Below are 20420 nucleotides of genomic sequence, written 5' to 3' on the forward strand. Positions count from 1 at the left end.
GCAATAGATATCAATTGGTAAAAGTATTTCTCAGCTTTTCAATGCATATCTGTTAAAAGATCTTTGACGAGTTGAAGGTAAGTTAGCGGATTTACTGCATCCTGATTTACTTTACCGATTTACTGCAATAAGGGTAATGCCGCTTCAGAAGAAAGAGCAAAAGTATAGGTGACATCCGCTTCACCCGTAAAAGGGTTAAATTTATCTTCTCAAAATTCTGTTGAGCTACTTGAAAAGTACAATCCTAGCCTCTATTTGAATGCCACCTCTATTTGACCGCCGCTATACAGGAAGGGTTGAAAAATATAGTGCCATGGCGTTCAATTAGAGGTTTTACAGTAAGTAATGTGGGTGGGATCATATGTGTAAAAAGGTGGGAGTAAACACAAATTAGATGAATGTTGAAGCACAACAATGAAAGCAGGACACACAGGGAAATGCATGAGCAATATAATATATTGATAGTATATTGTACCTGATAATGCTGATAGGTGCACCAGCTAATATGACATGCGCTGAAGAACCAATGGGAAGAACAACTTCTTGCAAATTTTTATGTTAAATAATTAATAACATATAAGATAGGAGTAAATAGAGTAATTACAAAACATGAAAACTTGGCATAAAATGCACTGCTGTGAGTGATCACTAATAAATAACATAGCAAAATATGAGAATCTGTTATTCCCTTCAAGCACAGGTGGTGGATTGCTAAGTAATTGAATTTATAAGTAACCAAACAGCACACGAAAGCTGAGCACAGCTCTCCAACAAAAGTGAACCTTATTACACTACAAATCAAAACCTTTTAACTAGAAAGTTTCTCCATCGGTTGAGTCAATAGAAAATTCACAATAATACATTTAAAAATAAATAAGTCTTGATAAAATTTGATTTTTATCCTAAAAACCGTGTAAATAAATTAATATTATTTGTATCATTATAACCAATGGTTTTTCATATGTCATCCGTATGCACTGCAATGCCAGCCATTTTTGTTGAGGTTTGTATCTACGCCAGGCTGTAAAGTGAGTCTTGAGAGCTCAGTAACAACTTGAAATAATAACTCTGCGTCAACCAGTCATGTTGATTTACTTAGGTGTACATATTCAAACGCTTCTGAGAATATAGATGTCTGTCAAGTGTTCTCCACATCACATCCAATTGATGCATAAAGGTTATGCGGCCCTGTAACCTTTTGGCAAAAAGAGGTTTTGTAGCTGCGCTCCGCCATTTACGCCACCAGCTGATTTACCAAAGAGCTCCGTCATTTCAACTCTGGCAGTAAGAAGTGCAGATATCTTTTTCACTTCACAGTCTCACAGTTTTCAAACTTGTTGGCTGATGACAACACAGCCACAATATTTTTAAACCGAGTTATTCGCACGTACAAACACCGTTACATGTAACACTTCCTTAGTGGACACCAAATAGGAATAACTATTCTATTTTACAACAGTAGAGTTACACATTGCCTTTTCTCACTGAGAACAGAGTCAGCACAGACTCATCAGCTAGATTATTCAGCTCAATCCAGTTAAGCTCCTTCGCGCTCAAAGCATCCAGACCCTGCAGGCCACCAGGTTTGTCTTTGCTTCTCCATTCTTCTTCTACCTGTGACACAAAGCTACCATGAATGCATTTACAAAAAGCCTGATGGCAAAGGAAATGCAGCAAAAGACCTTGACACTGACTAAATATGTTTAAAAATATTGAGTGGATTCAATGAGAAGTAGCAATAATCCCTAAAACAAAAAGTGATCAGCAGAGGATGGTGTGATTATACAAAAAGAGAAAGGTGATGACACAAAGAGAAGTGAAAATACAAAAAGTGAGAAGGGAAAATACACGAATTGAGAGTTGATGATACAGGAAGTGAGGGCTGATTACACAGGAAGTGAGAGTTGATTACACAGGAAGTGAGAGTTGATGATACAGGAGTGAAGGGTGATGATACAGGGAGTGAGAGTTGATGATACAGGGAGTGAGAGTTGATGATACAGGAGTGAAGGGTGATGATACAGGGAGTGAAGGGTGATGATACAGGGAGTGAGAGTTGATGATACAGGGAGTGAGAGTTGATGATATAGGGAGTGAGAGTTGATGATATAGGGAGTGAGAGTTGATGATACAGGGAGTGAGAGTTGATGGTACAGGGAGTGAGAGTTGATGATACAGGGAGTGAGAGTTGATGATACAGGGAGTGAGAGTTGATGATACAGGGAGTGAAGGTTGATGGTACAGAAAGTGAGAGTTGATGATACAGGGAATGAGAGTTGATGATACAGGGAGTGAGAGTTGATGATACAGGGAGCGAGAGTTGATGATACAGGGAGTGAGAGTTGATGATACAGGGAGTGAGAGTTGATGATACAGGGAGTGAGAGCTGATGATACAGGGAGTGAGAGCTGATGATACAGGGAGTGAGAGTTGATGGTACAGAAAGTGAGAGTTGATGATACAGGGAGTGAGAGTTGATGATACAGGGAGTGAGAGTTGATGATACAGGGAGTGAAGGTTGATGGTACAGAAAGTGAGAGTTGATGATACAGGGAATGAGAGTTGATGATACAGGGAGTGAAGGTTGATGGTACAGAAAGTGAAAGCTGATGATACAGGGAGTGAGAGTTGATGATACAGGGAGCGAGAGCTGATGGTACAGAAAGTGAGAGTTGATGATACAGGGAGTGAGAGTTGATGATACAGGGAGTGAGAGTTGATGATACAGGGAGTGAAGGTTGATGGTACAGAAAGTGAGAGTTGATGATACAGGGAATGAGAGTTGATGATACAGGGAGTGAAGGTTGATGGTACAGAAAGTGAAAGCTGATGATACAGGGAGTGAGAGTTGATGATACAGGGAGCGAGAGTTGATGGCACAGAAAGTGAGAGCTGATGATACAGGGAGTGAGAGTTGATGGTACAGAAAGTGAGAGTTGATGATACAGGGAGTGAGAGTTGATGATACAGGGAGTAAAATTTGATGATATCTTTAAAGCCTACAATCTGGCCACTCCTTTATAATGTCACAGTACCCAGAACAGAATCATAGTTTAGGATATCATAGTAGTTTGAAAGAGACTACTGATGTTACGCTTGCAAACCTGTAAGCCAGTTAGAGTAAAGACAATTTTCATTGATTATGATGTTATCGTCATTCAAAACCAAGGAACTCCTTCAGATGTGTTCATATTGGAGAAATGGAAAATGGTTACTTCAGAACACTAAGAAACTCATAGATCTTTTGACAAAACCTTTCAAAGTCTACACTGGCCTATATATTCAGTATCACTAAATGGATAGTAATACTAGGTGAATTTTGCTCTAGCATAATTAGTGAATATTGACATACCGCTGCACATAATATTGAATATTGTCAGATAAAGTATTGGATATTGGAATAGAGTATTGGATATCATCAGATAGAGTATTGGATATCATCAGATAGAGTGTTGGATATCATCAGATAGAGTATTGGATATCGCCAGATAGAGTATTGAATATTGGTATTAAGTGTAGAACACAAAATGGAAGTATTAATATCGAGATGATTTTCGATTATCAGCCTAAAAAATGACTGACACTGAGTATTCAAAATTTAAAGACCATTTCATGGTACAATAAACATGTCAAAACTATGGTGTACAATCGTAGATCACCTGCTTAAGTTTGCCACTGTTGAGGTGGTGAAGGTAGTAGATGTGCTGGAATCTGTCGATTGTCTTCCTGTCTTTCCTGGCCATCTTCAGAGCAGAGTTTATGCTTTTACCAGACGCTACATGTTTATGCACGAATGACAGAAGCTGTACCGCCTGTGTCGCTGTAGCAACTATATAAAAAATAGAACACTGAAATTAGCACGTAGGAAAATTTAATCCGTTAGCAAATCATAAGCAGGAGATACATAGTCCTTGAGCACAGATTCACAGATAAAGATACTGGCTGAATCAAACATATGCGTAGTTGGTAATTGCAAGTGTCTGTAACAAAAACCTTTTTGTTACACATTTGAAATGCGAACAATCAGCTTATGGTATGTGACACAATGTGACAGGTTCCGAAAATTGAGAGACTTTTTACCTCGTCCAAACTGAATGGCTTTGTCATCTTCGTGTGACACAGCATTTTCACCGCCTGTTTCATTTGCAAGCGATGAACACACTGTATGTCCAACTGTTCTAACATCCTTTTCATTGTCTAAAATATTTAATGCAAATGTTCCTAAGTAATGAAAGGAATGTTGAAAAAAAACAGTTAACAGTGAAACAAAGAAAACGTTGACTAAAAAAAGTGTGAAAAAAATGTGCAAGAGAGAAGGTTGGGTTGAGGGAACAAGAGAGAAAATTTGGTGCACAATGAAGAAAAGATAACAGGTGGAAAAAAGGGTGAGAAAAAACAGGTGAAAAATGACAAACAGGACATAGCCAAGAACAAAAGAGACAAGCCTGAAAGAAGTAATGATGGTAAAATAATGTAGAGAAAAAATATTCAACAGGTGAACTAGTTTATAATGCTTTATCGAAAAGAATTAAATTACAATCAGTAAGTAATATTGTTGTTCCTGGTGAGAGGATACATATTATAATCTCCTCTTTTTAATCTGTACTTCATCACGTATAACTTCATAAGTGGATACAGATCTTTACCATTAAATAGAGATGATGTACACTGCGCAGCAGCGTGTGTATAACATACGACTGATGGACGCTGCTGACTGTACAAGCAAGAAAAGTGCTGACTTTCAATTGGATATAAGGTGGTAAAGCAGAGCAACTACTGAAATCATAACCACTAACACTGCACCATTTAATCCTAAAGCTACTTTCAAGAGTCGTGAAACCCAGAGTTAAAAAGACCCCTTAAAGAATAGAGAAAGCATAATATTATTATGATTTATTAGTTATCTTGAGGTGTTGACTGATGTTCTGAAAAAAGAATCAAGGAGATTGACCCCCTAGAAGCTGAGATATAGACAGCCAAACACAGGTCTACCTAATAAAGAATCAGAGGAAAACCCTTCGAAAATCCCGAAAACTATGACGTATAAAATCGACTTAATGGTCATGTGCCGGAGTTGCGCACCCTTACCGCCGTTACTTATAATGATTGTTTTGGCTACGAGATGTGAAACGCTTCTCGCGATAGTAAATAATTTACATACTAGCTCTGGTTTCTCAGGAAAATCATCCAAACATTGTGTGGTAAAGGCATTTGCCCACAACCCCTCGTCATGATTTTTTAAAGCAGAAGAGCAGATTTTGACTATTGTGCTTCAAATTTTAACTCGATCTCCACGGATATGCTCCGAAGATCATCTGTTCAACGAACGGCGCGTGTATAGTCTATATGCGATATCCGCGATTGCAGTTTTTTTAGAATACGAAATAGGAATGGGACTTTTTGTTCCTTCATCATTTTTCTACTGTGTATCTACTGCAGCATTCAGTTGATTTTCATGATTATCGTCACTATTAACAGACTGGAAGTTCACTACAGCCATAATCTTAAAAAGACTAACTTGACCGTGCTGCTCTTGCTATAAGAAAAGAAAACGATAACTTTTGCTTTGATTTTTCTATTGATCTATTATCTTATCTATGATTATTTTTTATGATTTATATAATATTCATAATGCATATTATACAAAATAATAATATAACTGCGTATAGAATAAATGATGTAACTAATATAATTTGTAGAAAATTCCAAATGATAACCGAGATTGATTTAATTGATTTTATTTATTAGCTATAGTTAAAAAATCTGAACAACGCTAAAGATGAGTCTGAATAGGGAAGCTAAGTAGGAGAACAACAAAACTGAGCTGAACTAGCAAGATAGCGAAATGTTGCGAAATAATAGATGCGTGTAATTATTTTATGCTAAAACTAATCTACACGTCAGAGGGACTGGTTCGGAATTCTAGGAGCGATGATTGTTAGGCCCAATTTGATTGTTCTATACTTCCAGGGATTAAACCAATTAAAACGCCGTGATTGTTATAGGAGAGCGCATTAGTTGGCTTAATTGACCAATGACACACAAGTCGATTTCATACGTCATATATTGATGATTACCAAAACACTTTTGTTTTTTGGTAGACCTGTGTTTGGCTGGCTATATCTCAGCTTCTGGTTGGTCAATCTCCTTGATTCTTTTTTTAGAACATCAGTCAACACCTCAAGATGAATAATAAAGCATAATAATATTATGCTTTCTCTATTCTTTAAGATGAAGATAAGAAACACAATAGAAAGACCTATATGAAGAACTCATAAGCGTAAAAATTATGCAAAAGAATATTTACAAGCACCCAGACTACTCGCTATGTCAGCACATTGTCAGCACACGTTGTCTCAGTTGATACTTCTCCATGTCTGGATGTCTACATACCAACAACACGAACAACGAAGTGTAGCCATAATGTGCCCACGACCTCAGTATTTCAGCAAAGTTTTTTTTCTGCGTGCATTTTCAAGGATGGAACTTTTTAACTGTTTCGTCTTGATAACAGCTATACTTTCACGTCAACATTCCTGGATTGTAAGTAAAGTTATAAATAAACTCACTACTACTCATCATTGTCAAAAACTCTCTTTAATCCTGTACTTGGAAACTTAGTAAACATCTATATCAATAAATCCCACTTTTTCATTGTCTGTCTGTTAATCCACATTGTTGGTCTAATCCATCGATACATCACATGCATATACTCCGGAGCCTTCCGGCAGGTCACCAAATATTTGGTTTCAAAACTCTGTCTGGTTCCTGAGAATCAGCTTCTTAACACCCACCTGCAGGGTATCCGGGTAAAAATAAAAGAAGTCCTGCACAGCCCCAGACTTGCTGCTAGTTACTAAATAAGTTCTCTTGATCAGAACACTTATTAATACCAGGTACTTGCGACTTCCACAAACCTGTGATAAGTGTACAGCTATTTCCAGCATGAATTTCAAATGGGATACGAACATCGGCCAATGTTACCTTGCTTGTGTATATCGCACCATCTAAAGATATGCAGACAATATTACCTTATACAAACAATAAGCATTAAAATGCAGTTGTTAAACAAAACGTTTGTTACAATATGTCTATAATAGAGCTCAGATGGAAGCACAGCAACTGTCATATCATCCATATGGCATAGGCCTTCTTCCTCATCAACCAGAGGAGCTAAATGTGTTTTCAGATGTTTGATGTTTAAAAATACTCAAATTGTATCTCCAATCTGCCTCACTATCCATTACCTTCCTAGTTTCCCAAAAAAAACAGTACATATCATACCAGATACCAGCACCTTACCAATTTACATTATAGAACAGCTTTATGCAAAAAGAGCTTTTTCTTTAAATATACATAATTTACTTTACGATTTTTTGTTTTCTGTCTCAAGGTCTAATTTGTTTCAAACAACATTGATCAGTGATAATAAAGCTCATATTATTTATTTAACCTGTTTATTAAACATCTTATATATTACAAGCACGAAATACCTCTGACATTTTCCATGCACTAACCTGTGTCTAGCACTTGGCATTCTTGACCAGTGGCTTCTTTTATCGCTGCAGTCAGTGTACTCACGTTATCTGTAGGCCTGAATGGGAATATCAAATGATGTCCTTCGATTGTTAATTTTACAGAGTTCCCCTTAATTATACCTGCAATCGAAGCAGTTTAACAGACATCAGTTTAAACATAATGATAAAGCATGCATTTGCACGATAAGGCGATAATGTGCGAATGAAGGGCTCATCCTCCAAAAGTTTGGTTTATTTTTTGCATGATTTTATGTGGAGGAAATACCAGATTTAACCATATTATAAAATCATTAATGCTCAGCAAAACACCAAACAACCATTGCATTTTGTTAGGCTGAGTCCATTGTAAAACATAATTTTACCTAAAAATATTTTAAACAACCTTTAAGAACAAACAGGCAATTTTTCTTTTGAAATTAAAGGTAACACTCAATCTCGAGTTACGATCACCTCAATATGTGAACTCGAGCAAATATTTGTCTTGACAAAAGCAATTTCTAAAGACTACTGTTTAAAGTTTGTCAAATCTATGCAGTCTCCTACATCAGTGCATGCGTCTACAATTACCCTTCACACAGTTTGGTTCTAGCGCTTATATCTATACTATAATAAGTCTTCCGTCTGTCCGAAGCCACTCTAAGGTAGTCAGATTCATAGGCAATCGTGCTACCACAACACTACTCTCTGTTGCCTTACCACTTCACACGCATTAACTTTTTGGCTTTACGAGCCACGTAGTTCAGCCTGGCAAAGCGTGTCCTATGTCCAAGAGCTGCATGATGCGGCTTTAGCAAGCTTCGTACAAGTAATTTCTGATTAGTAAGTATTTGTTAATAAACTACCTTATCATATCTGTACTTAAACTAAAGGAAACCATTATCAGCATGCATTGAGCCAATAAAAATATGCTAACTCATCTTGAGCGTGGTTTCGCTTTGCCAAAACCTTTATTTTTATTGCAATTTATTGTTGGCAATGGCCAGTCGAGCTAGACGCATTACAGCCACAAAATCTTTACTAATTTTAAATCTATGGTCTCTAGATGATTTTTTATTGAACAATCGTACTACTGAAAGTTATTATTCATATTTTATCAGTAATAATAATGCTATACAAAAACTGTAATAAATAATATTAATAAATTGTCTGATGCGGACATATCAAGGTCTTTTCGAATATGGTCCAAAAAAGTGTTCATTCTCATTAGACAGCGAATTTGTGGTATTTTCTTGGCATCAGCTGATGTAAAATTTTATGCTCATTAATTTGGTATCAAAATATTTTTTACAGACTGTGGTTCAAAAGTTATGCCAATTTATATGCGCCCGTGTCAAATATTAGGTTTTACCAAATACGTAATTATGACTGGGTAAAAACATTAATTTGGTATCAGAATTGTTAATTATGACCATACAGGTGCGCCTACAAAGTAAATAATCCGTTCCAGGAACATTTACGTTATAGGAATTTTGCGTTATAAGAACAGTAAAATACATGTAAATTACCTAATCTGTTCCAAGATTTTTTCAAACTTTGGCCACTTGAAAAAAGAAAAACTTGATATAAATTTTCTAATTTGTGGGTCGTCACTGCGTTATCATTAGTTTGCATCAATAACTTTTCTTTTTTACAACTTTTCTTCTCACAGGCTTTATAGACCATGACTGCGGTAATTTTACAATAAGTTGATGGAGAGCGTACTTATTCAACATTCACTTTCAACAATTTGCTTATTTTTTCTAAACAACAAAGTCGTTTCTGCAAAGCAAAACTAATAACAAACATTTTATGCGACTACAAAAAAGCAAAATGACAAAACATTTTTACTAAGCGCAGTACTACCTGATCTTCATCTATTTGTACCCAGGGATTAAGGTTAGAATAAAAGAGAACTTTTGACGATACTACAACTCGCGACATTCAGATTGGTAGACCGATGCTGTAACACCTGCACCAATCGATTGCCTTAAAGTACTTATGAACAATTGCGCAGCTACCTAGTCTGTTTTTTTGACACATCTGACGATCTATCACAACGAACTAGAATGTCATGGAAGTTGTATATATAATGGATATAATTATAGATATGCGATTATATATAGATACACGCACATTGTTTTTTCTCTCATAAGTGCGGCGAAATAGATTAACATTCAAATTGAATTTGAAAACTCTCCGACTTGACACTTTACGTTATATAGAATTTCTTACGCAGTACAAAGCAAAAACTGCATAATTCTGTTACATTATCGGGAATTTGCATTATAGAAGCGTCTACTGTACTGATTAGTCAGTAACATCTCTTATCGTGCACGGGACTGTCAAGTGCGCTAGTAATATTTAACAGCGCTTTTTACCTTTCTTTAGTAATTTCAAAACTAAGAATTCCACGGACTAGTGCAAGTCGCAGTAATAGCGAAACAGAAGCAATGCATTATAAAAAAACTCCTTTAAAATATATGACGTGGTTTAGCATTTATCCTGAAGAGGAAAGGGAAAGTAGTATAAATACCTGAAACGAGTGAAAGCGGCAAAACTGAACAAGATATTTCAAAATCGAAAATGTAAAAAATATCAACTATTAAAAGCAGAATAATACAAGTTATATGATGAACAAAGTTTTATAAGTATGTAGAAGTTCATTTAAAGTTCATTTGGTAAAAATTAAAGTACTCTGTATCTCTCCATCACTGCACCTACTTATGCATCACCTGCTTCCTGTATTGTCAATGCAACATCCATGCAATGCATGTGTCCATCCATATGTCATGCAAATTGTTTTGCCCTTCCCATTATTTAAGATTCTCTTCTGGCAAATCTTAAATAATGGGATTGGCAAAACGAAACCATCACCATCATCCCAAAATCTATAATACACGATGAAAAAGAACTGACTACAGAGATTGATATAGCCAACACCTTTAATAACTATTTTACTTTTATTGGTCCGTACCTGGCACAAAATTTTGAAATTTTTTTATCATAATCCACGAAGGCTAACACAAAGGATATCAACTAAAAGTTTAATTTTCATATTACCGCAAGTCGGCGGTCAATGATGTAACCAAGTTTCTGAAAAAGGTTATCCCAGCCAAAGCAACCGGATTTGACAGCATTTCATCAAAATTAGTTAATGATGCGACAGAAGTTATTGCTCCTGTAATAACTGACATTTTAAACTCCAGCTTAACAACTTTTCAAGTCCCGAGTAAAATGAAAATAGCTGAAGTGAAACCCTTGTTTAAAAAAGGCTCAAATAAAAGTTGCTATAATTACAGACCCATTAGTTTGCTACCAGTGCTAAGTAAGATAATTGAAAAAGCTGTAAGTAAACAGATTATGGAATACCTTCAAAGTAAATTACTGCTTGACGCTGGGAAATATGGTTTTAAGAGAAAGCCAGCACCAAGAATGCTCTAATTAAGTTGACTAACAATGTTTTAAAATCCTTAACCGATGGTAAATGTGTTCTTGGCATCCTTCTAGATTTTAGAAAAACCTTTGACACAATAGCTTATAACATATTGTACTCAAAACTCCATAATCTTAGTTTTGACATCACAGCAATTAACTGGATCAAAAGCTATCTAGAACTGAACGTAAACAACAAACTATTATTGGTAACACTTGATCTTTCATACTAGATTTAACATGTAGTGTACTTCAAGGTACCATCCTTGGTCCCACTCTTTTTTAATTTACATAAACGATTTAACACATGTCACCAACCTTTTCACACCTTTGCTTTATGCAGATGACACTAACCTCTTTTTCGAAGCCTCTAACATCAATGAGCACATAGATCGTTTAAAGATGTGGTTGCGTCAAATTTGAGTTGATTTTAAAAGAAAGTATTTTTTTTGTCTATTAGTTGATGTTGTTTGTTGTGTACGGCGGTCTCACTGTCAAGATATTTGAAGATTAAAATCAAAAAAATTTGATCGCGGTAAAACGCTCAGGCCAAAAAAACATGCCCAAAATGATGTAACGCGTGATATAACCTGTCTCTATCTCTCGTATTCACATCGGCTATTGTGATAAAAGTCTAGTCCTACACGACTCTATTGGCATATATATATTTTATCTTGTATTTGCTCACGATGGCTAGAATAAAATTTTTAATCCAGTTACAGATACATTATTACCAATTGTCTCAAATGCCTCAGACAAGAGAATTAAAACTTGCCATATTAGCGTCTTCTAAATGCTGTGTAAACATCTGAGTACCGACTACCAATTCTACCGGTCTACGGTAATTATGTCAAGCAAACTACGTAGAATAATTTCTTTGTATCAGCAGTTTCGTCGCTACCCACACTAGTGATATACAGCCCCCCAAAAGCCTCGCCCACATGATGCCCGTCGCCTATCATTGAGGGGGCTGTATATCATTGCCCACACCGAAAACTACTTTCTTACTAAGTAAAATAAGCAAGCTGCGTCTTTGAAAAGAATATGTGGCGAAACCAACTACATCCCTAAAAGTTATGTACATTGTAGAGTCGACTGGCAAAGTTATCGAGTCATTATTGGTAGCAAGTTGTAGAAAGAAATTCACTGGTCACATTTGATTAGTTGATTCAAGTACTAAACAAATGGTCGAGCTATGCCAAAGTGCCTGTCCATGCAGCTCTGATTACACTTCATAAATCCATCTATCAGACAAGATTTCAGCACAGGTGTCAAAGGGGTGCAATATGATGCATTTAATGTTCTGAAAATCATGTTTTGCATTACTTTCAACGTTATTATTTTATTATATAGTTTTTACAAGCAAAAAAATGTTCCTCTCAGCAAAAAGCTTCTATTAAAAATACCCATCCAAGTCGTGGTCACTCACATAGTTTCAGCTCATACAATAGGACAAATTCATCTACTGCAGCAAACTCAAACAAAACATCATGGTTTATGCAGCACACATTCAAGTCTCTCTTTCCCATTTATGGCAGTTTCCACACTGACAAAGCTGCTTCAGCTGGTGGGACCACATCAACATCCTGTAATCAATAAATCAAATCAAATAAATATATGTCATTCATAGATATGTCATTCTAGCGCATATCTACTGAAAGCTTTCAAATTGGGAGTTAGATAGATTGCAAGTGTAATTTTAAAAATGAATAAATATTTAACAAAAGCATAAGTACGCACGCCAAGCCAACGATTCAAAGCTTTGATTCTGGAAGTTAAAGATGTGCATTGATCAATCGATTTTCCTCACTATCGGAAGAAACTTTAGATGTTCACTTCAGGTAAGAAGTGAACATCTAAAGTCAAATCATAAATCTAATTTACTAGCTAAAACTGCAAAAGAAAATTTGAAGCAAATATAGCTAGGTGAAACGATAAAAAATTATAAAACGATGATTGGTGATAGCAAAATGTTACAACTCTATTAATTAGTAAATGCATTAGTGAGTACTAAAATAATTACCTTTAGTATATTCGTTACACTAAGCCATTGTATTGCTAGATGCTATGGATTAAAAAGAAGCCGTCAAGAACTCACTGCGAATTCGTATCTCGCACGCGCGCGCAGGAAGTTACATTATAACCTCAAACAGGGAACTATAATCTGAATGTAAACAAAACAGTATATCTATAGGAGACTCAAAGTAAAAGATAAATTTACCTCCATTCTCCTATCTTCCTCTGTAGCACTTTAACCACCTGATGATCAGAAAACTCGGAGTCACCTTCGCAGTAACTTTACAGTAATTTTTACAATTCTGTTGTTCGTCAATAAAACGTGTCGATTGAGTAATTTTTTAAAGTGCCGATGTTAATTAGTTTAGTAAATATCGATGTCGATGCAATGTAATAATAGAGTAAAATCCCTAAATTTGAGATCACAGACAACGCGTTTTACGAGTGATAACATTTATTACGACCTATATAAAAATTTCGGGCTGATGATTGGCTAATGAAGCGATCTTATATTTATCGCTCGCGGACTCTTTTCAGATGTATCTCTCGTTACGCCACGAATGAAGCATTCGCTGGAATCTGAGCTTTTCAAAAGATGGCCTCATTCAAACGCATATATCTCTGGACAGGGTTGGTCTACGAAGACAAAAATGACATCAAATTGTAGCTGATGTTTTAGTCTTTTAGTGGTCTTAATTTCCTTAAATCGACCTTTTTGATGCAACTACATCTTTAAATAACGAACTTCTTGCTATTCAAAACTGGTGCACTTTTAACAAACCCTAAATGTTGATAAGACTAATTCCATGTTACTAAAAAAAACAAAATAAGTTTCATTTAGCTAACACCCACCCCTTTTTTATTTCTAACAAACCAATTTGTCAGACAGATCACACTAAATCTTAGGTATTTTCATTGATTCTAATCTCTTGAAAAAAACTCATCGAATATGTACTAAAACAACTGAGACCCTTATCCGGCTTACTCTACCGCATATCTGAATATTTACCCCACAAACCTCAGCTTTTATTATAAAATTCTATGGTTAATTCCAAACTTTCATATTGCACTGAGGCATGGGGCAACGCACCTCACACCCATCTTACAAATTTGATAACACTTCAAAAGCGCATGGTAAGAACCATTCACAAAAAAACCCATCTCAACCACACCAAACCTCTTTTCAAATCATCATCCATACTACCTATCAGTCTACTATACTCATACCGCATTATACTTTTGGCCTATCATGAATTTTATTGTAATTACATCCCTCGCACAATATACCAAACTCAATTCTCAAATTTCGTTCTAATCTCTCACAATCTTCTTCCCGGACAGGCCATCACAGGGTGGATTACCAACAGTGCATTTTTGGGAACCAACTCCCTAATACTATAAAAAGCATTGAGAAGGTGGCAATGTTTCAAGAAAAAAACTTAAATTATATCTTTTAACAAGTGAATAAAACCTAATTACCCATAAAAATTTAACCTTGATTGCACGATGACGAAAAGCCCGACACCACGACTAGCTGTGCTAATGCGTATTATGGGCTTCATCACTCTTACGACCTTTTTCTTTTGTTCAATTACTATTGTTGATGAGAATGAATCAAAAAATTCAAAATCTCTACAATTTTTCAGAGCTTGCAATCCGTAATAAAAATATTCCTCACAAACAGTAAATGCTCTACAAATCTCTATGATTTGAGCAAGAGCAAAACATTTAGAAGCTCCTTGATGCTATCTTCACGCATACGTTTGTTGTTTGGAGCTTTCTGTGAATGTGCTATATTAATAATGTCAGTTTTAATAGAGTCACATCGCATATTTAGCAACAGCACTTTCACCGCACTGCTTGTGCCGCTTAGTTTGTTACAATCCACTTTTCGTTAACATGTATAGGTCCTATTATATTAAGGATAAAACACCCAAAATTGAAATGTTGGTAGCTGAAAATATTGTGCAGTATCTTGACTTTATGAAGTATCTGAAGTAATTAAGTAGTCTTATTGATAACTTTTGGGACATTAGCATATCCATATCATTAAAATGGCATACCACAGTAAAATGTTAGAAAACATAAATATATAATTCTACAAAGACTAACCCAATATTGAAAGCTATGCTATAAATTCCTCAAATTGGGAAATTAGTATTTAATGGCACCTCCAGGCCCGATATCACTAGTGAAGCTGTTGCAAAGTAGTTCCTAACAATTAAAACTGTTACAATGTAAATAAAGTGACTGAATAAAACTAATAAAAATAAATGCGCTGCTAGTCTAAGTCACCAAAATATAACATAACAGTTATAACTGCATAACATATGAATGACTTCAAATTAAGTTGCACAGCATCTAGAGTACAACTAACTATTCATGGCTCAGGTTAATATAATACCTTTTTTATGTCAACAACAGCAGTATCTTTTGACAAAACTTAAATCTTAAGTTATGTGGTATAGGCCTATATATTTATGTAATAGACATAGCTGATCCTTCAATGCAAATGCTGACCAAAGGTGGTAGGTTATTGTTTACAAAACAAATGCTTAAAAACAATTGAAATACTTCGAACATTTTTGGCAAGGAGAGGTTTTGGTGAAAATTACAGTGAGTTAATTGAATTTCGCTAGTAGAGCCACGCATCACCTGGTAAGTCCTAGCTGATTAATGGAGGTGAGTTTCAGGACAAAAACAAATAGTATAGCAGTATAGGTCAGAAGCCAAGTCATTTGGACAGAAATTAACCTGAATATGATGGTCAGACAAAAATATAAATGTGTCCTCTTAGATCTAATATTAAGCATAGCAGCATTACATAGAGCAAATTCCAATAACACCCTAAATCATGTGCATATAATCACATTGATTTGTCAAAAAATAATAGGCTTAATAGCTGACCATTCAATGCACATAAACCTGTAAGTTAGTTTCAGACACAGGTAAAAAATCTAGGATTTAAAAAAATCATCAACTGTATAAACAACTATTAAATACGTACTTTCTAGCATAGATTTTTTTGGTGAAGAAGCTGAAGAAGAGTCCGGTTCGGCGCAAGCGTCTACTACGCTTGGGCATTTAGACGCGAGCGAAAATGGTCGACGCAAAGATTGTGTAGTAACCAGGTTGAGTGCTTGATCTTGGTAACCTTTTGGTTTTGGAGAATCATTCATTTTGAAGAAAGGCTTTACATCGTAAAACGCTAAGGTTGAGTAAGATCCACACGGGTAAATGTTGTAAACGCGCAAAGAACTACTAGTATAATAATATACACGCACTAGCGCGTTAACAAGTCAGTGGCGACAAAAATAAAAAGTGGGCTCATCGTTATAAAACGGAAATATGTTCCATTGGCCACAAATTACAAGTTGTCTTCTCCTGCGCTTACCCGCAGCTCTAACGCAGCCGCATTTGCTGCAAACTAGATCCGCCTTATAGGTTCATTAGGTTTCGATATACGTACATTTAGGCCTATGTAGTTTTTAGTATTTTTATTGAACAAGCATTACATCTAAAAAATTACACACAAAAAGCCGAGAAACATGATGAAATGAGTAAACCCAAACAACTGGTTTGTACATGAAAGAGAAAACATATTAAAGTTTCCAAACATTTATAAACGGTATGATTTGGTAAGTGCTCAGCAACTCATGCAACTGTGCAATGATTATTATTTTCAAACAGATAAACATGATTTGCAAATATGATAAGGCCATAAACATAATTCGTCTCCAACTCTTGTCTCTCCCACAGTTCCTCTTACTTGCTTCCAATGTTCTTCCTCTTATCCTCTCCTGGTTTTCTATTCGTCTGCACAATAAATGGCTCTGTCTTAAAAAATATAAAACATGACTTTTATCACCTTAAGCTTACTTTTTTGCTTAAGTAACTGATCATTCAAATTGTGGTAGATCAATAACACTCAGGCTAAACTGAGCAAGTTTATTAAAATCAGCTTAGTGTTATAGAAAGTAGCAATCCTGCTGTACAGATGCTTTATAGAGTAAAATTAATTTTGCTAAAGGCATTTAATAGTTTTTATCTTAGGAGAGTTTTCCCGCAGAGAAAATTATACACAAGATAAGAGAGAGAAAGAAGACAACTTCCATCTCTTCATTATTAAGTGCAACATTTCTTCAAAGTTAAATGGTCTAACATGTCATTTTTATTATGCATAAACTACCATTTAAGGATAAAAACCGATATTGTGTAAAAAAATACCTTTTACTTTTTAAAACCATCATTCCATCATTATACACTTTTGAGCTCAGTTATTGTCCTTTGCTGAATGGAAAAAGCTTTTATGTCTTCCTCAGACAACCTACATTTACCTGTCGTCTAAAATCATGTGATGTAAAGTAAATATAAACGTCACACTTGTATTTAGACTGATGCTGACAAAAACAAGTTACAAGCTTTGGCAGCGGTCTACATTTCAATACTTGTTTAATTGTAAACTAGAACTTCATTTGAACTTTATTCTGTCAGTGGAGACTCAGCAAACCCAGTCATTGACTGTTATTAAATTACAATTCTGCTCTGCCATCAAACCTTAAAAAAATTTAAAACGAACTTTAGCATCAGATGTGGCTCAAATGTAATAAGATAAATATAAAAATGAAGGTGAATGTGAAAAGCTGGGTATCCATCCAATAGATTGAACCAATAGAGTGAGCCACATTTGTTGTGCAATTATAGAGAAGCATTCAGAGTGCTACCCATGCTATTTCAACCTAATAAAGATCATTTTTCTTAGTGACTTCAGGTGTGTTTATGCTGCTGACTTTGCAAATAGCTTTGTTAGTAGTGAATTTATAGGCTATTATAGTAAATAAACAAAGAGCATATTGGTACCAATTGAAATAGCTGCTCGAGTCAGCATGATTTAAACCTTCTAACATACAATATAAACCTTCTAACATACAATATAAACCTTCTAACATACAATATAAACCTTCTAACATACAATATAAACCTTCTAACATACAATATAAACCTTCTAACATACAATATAAACCTTCTAACATACAATATAAACCTTCTAACATACAATATAAACCTTCTAACATACAATATAAACCTTCTAACATACAATATAAACCTTCTAACATACAATATAAACCTTCTAACATACAATATAAACCTTCTAACATACAATATAAACCTTCTAACATACAATATAAACCTTCTAACATACAATATAAACCTTCTAACATACAATATAAACCTTCTAACATACAATATAAACCTTCTAACATACAATATAAACCTTCTAACATACAATATAAACCTTCTAACATACAATATAAACCTTCTAACATACAATATAAACCTTCTAACATACAATATAAACCTTCTAACATACAATATAAACATTCTAACATACAATATAAACCTTCTAACATACAATATAAACCTTCTAACATACAATATAAACCTTCTAACATACAATATAAACCTTCTAACATACAATATAAACCTTCTAACATACAATATAAACCTTCTAACATACAATGTTTAAAAGCTTTCAAAACATTTGAAGCAGCTTTAAAAAAGGTACACAAAGCTAATAAACTTCATAGTAAACTTATAAACTAAGAAAGATCAAGTTAAATTAAACTGCATTTTCATAATATAAAATGAGTTACTCAGCTTATTTTTATCACTCCCTTTATCACGGAATCCTCGATGTGTCTCTAGAATATCTAAAAAGTCTTTGAGGTGTTTCTATGGTATATAAGGAGCCCTTGAGGTGTCTCTAAGCTGTCTAAGGAGTCTTTGAAGTGTCTCTATGGTATCTAAGGAGTCCTTGAGATGTCCCTAAGGTATCTAAAGAGTCCTGGAGATGTCTCTAAGGCAATGTGCATTCTTTAATTAGTTTGAGTATTAATAATTATTTATTGCAATTTTGCAATATATATATATATATATATTGCAAAATTATATAGTGCAAAGCTCATCACTTTTGTGATTTGAGCACTCTGGTGCCAGCACATTGATTTTCTTAAAGTCTGTGAGGCAACCTAGTTGTTTCATGGCAGGAAATCAACTCTCATTGGTAATGGGATTTGTGTTCCTTGCCTAAGCTCTGAGCTGCACTGATGAGGCTTCAATAGCCGAAACAGTACTGTCTGTAGCATGAGTATATGCTCCCTTACTTCGGTTTGGTTGAGCACTCTGTGAGAGGTGTGGCACTATTAGCCTTTGTGCAAAGCTCATCACTTTTGTGATTTGAGCACTCTGGTGCCAGCACATTGATTTTCTTAAAGTCTGTGAGGCAACCTAGTTGTTTCATGGCAGGAAATCAACTCTCATTGGTAATGGGATTTGTGTCCCTTGCCTAAGCTCTGAGCTGCACTGATGAGGCTTCAATAGCCGAAACAGTACTGTCTGTAGCATGAGTATATATATATATATATATATATATATATATATATATATATATATATATATATGTATATATATATATATATATATATATATTTTATATATATATACATACATATATATATATATATATATATACAGCGGACAGCGAAAGCGGAAGAGCAAAGCATGAAAGCCTATGCAGCCTCCATGGCCACTTCAGATAAGTTGCTAGCTGAATTTCAATCGGCTGCTCTTACAATGGACCATCGCCCTGATGATGAGGAAATTGACTGGCACACGAAACCTCTTCATGGTGCTTACCACCGACAAATATCTAAGGTTGGCGATCTTCACCAGACATACATGTGGCTGAACAAAGAAAATTTAACGGCCAATACAGAGTCGTTAATCATGGCAGCCCAGGAGTAAGTGCATCCAACAAGGCAACTCAAACAAAAATCTATCACACTAGAGACGATCCTAGATGCAGACTGTGCAAAGATGCACCTGAGACCATCCAACACAGCATCAATGGATGTAAGCAGCTAGCAGGAAACGCATACACTGAGCGGCATAATCATGTCGCAAGTGTTGTGTATAGAAGTCTATGTGACAAGTATGGCCTTAATAAATCACAACATTGGTGGGAAGCTCCTGGTAAGGTCAATGAAAATGACCGCGCTAAGATCCTCTGGGACTTCTACATCCGGACTGACAAGCATGTCCTGGCAAACCAACCAGATATTAATAGTGGTGGTGGACAAGGAGAACAAGAGGGCTACTACAATAGATATAGCAGTACCCAATGACTACAGTATAGCCAGCAAAGAAAAAGAAAAGTTAGAGAAATATCTCCCTCTTGGAGAAGAGATTGAAAAATGCTGAGATGTAAGAACAACTGTAATCCCAGTAGTCATTGGGGCACTGGGCGCAATAACACCGGCGCATAAAATGTGGCTTGCCCAAATACCGACAGCAATCAACTCAGGTGAGTTGCAGAAAAGTGCGCTTTTGGGAACAGCTAAGATCTTGAGGCGAGTGCTCAAACTCCCAGGTCTCTGGTAGGAGACTCAAGTTAGA

At 35.5% G+C, this 20420-nt stretch overlaps 1 protein-coding gene across 1 annotated transcript; it reads right to left on the minus strand.

Moving 5' to 3' along the window:
- Positions 1-536: 536 nt before the first annotated feature.
- Positions 537-16243, minus strand: LOC137407409 (uncharacterized). The gene is made up of 6 exons (XM_068094063.1): positions 15973-16243; positions 7518-7658; positions 6918-7007; positions 4081-4197; positions 3660-3829; positions 537-1614 (listed from the first exon to the last, which is right to left on the minus strand). The coding sequence occupies exons 1-6, from the start codon at positions 16142-16144 to the stop codon at positions 1465-1467; spliced, it is 840 nt and encodes a 279-aa protein (XP_067950164.1). The 5' UTR covers positions 16145-16243; the 3' UTR covers positions 537-1464.
- Positions 16244-20420: the final 4177 nt, after the last annotated feature.

This window comes from Watersipora subatra, chromosome 1 (genome assembly GCF_963576615.1).
Source record: "Watersipora subatra chromosome 1, tzWatSuba1.1, whole genome shotgun sequence".
NCBI lineage: Eukaryota > Metazoa > Bryozoa > Gymnolaemata > Cheilostomatida > Watersiporidae > Watersipora > Watersipora subatra.

Excerpts from the sequence above, each read along its gene's own strand:
- LOC137407409 (XM_068094063.1), bottom strand. The coding sequence starts at position 16,144 with ATGAATGATTCTCCAAAACCAAAAGGTTACCAAGATCAAGCACTCAAC. Across the intron at positions 7,008-7,517 it reads ATGCCAAGTGCTAGACACAG|ATGGTGCGATATACACAAGC; the intron begins GTTAGTGCATGG and ends GCATATCTTTAG. Across the intron at positions 3,830-4,080 it reads AGCCATTCAGTTTGGACGAG|TTGCTACAGCGACACAGGCG; the intron begins GTAAAAAGTCTC and ends TTTTTTATATAG.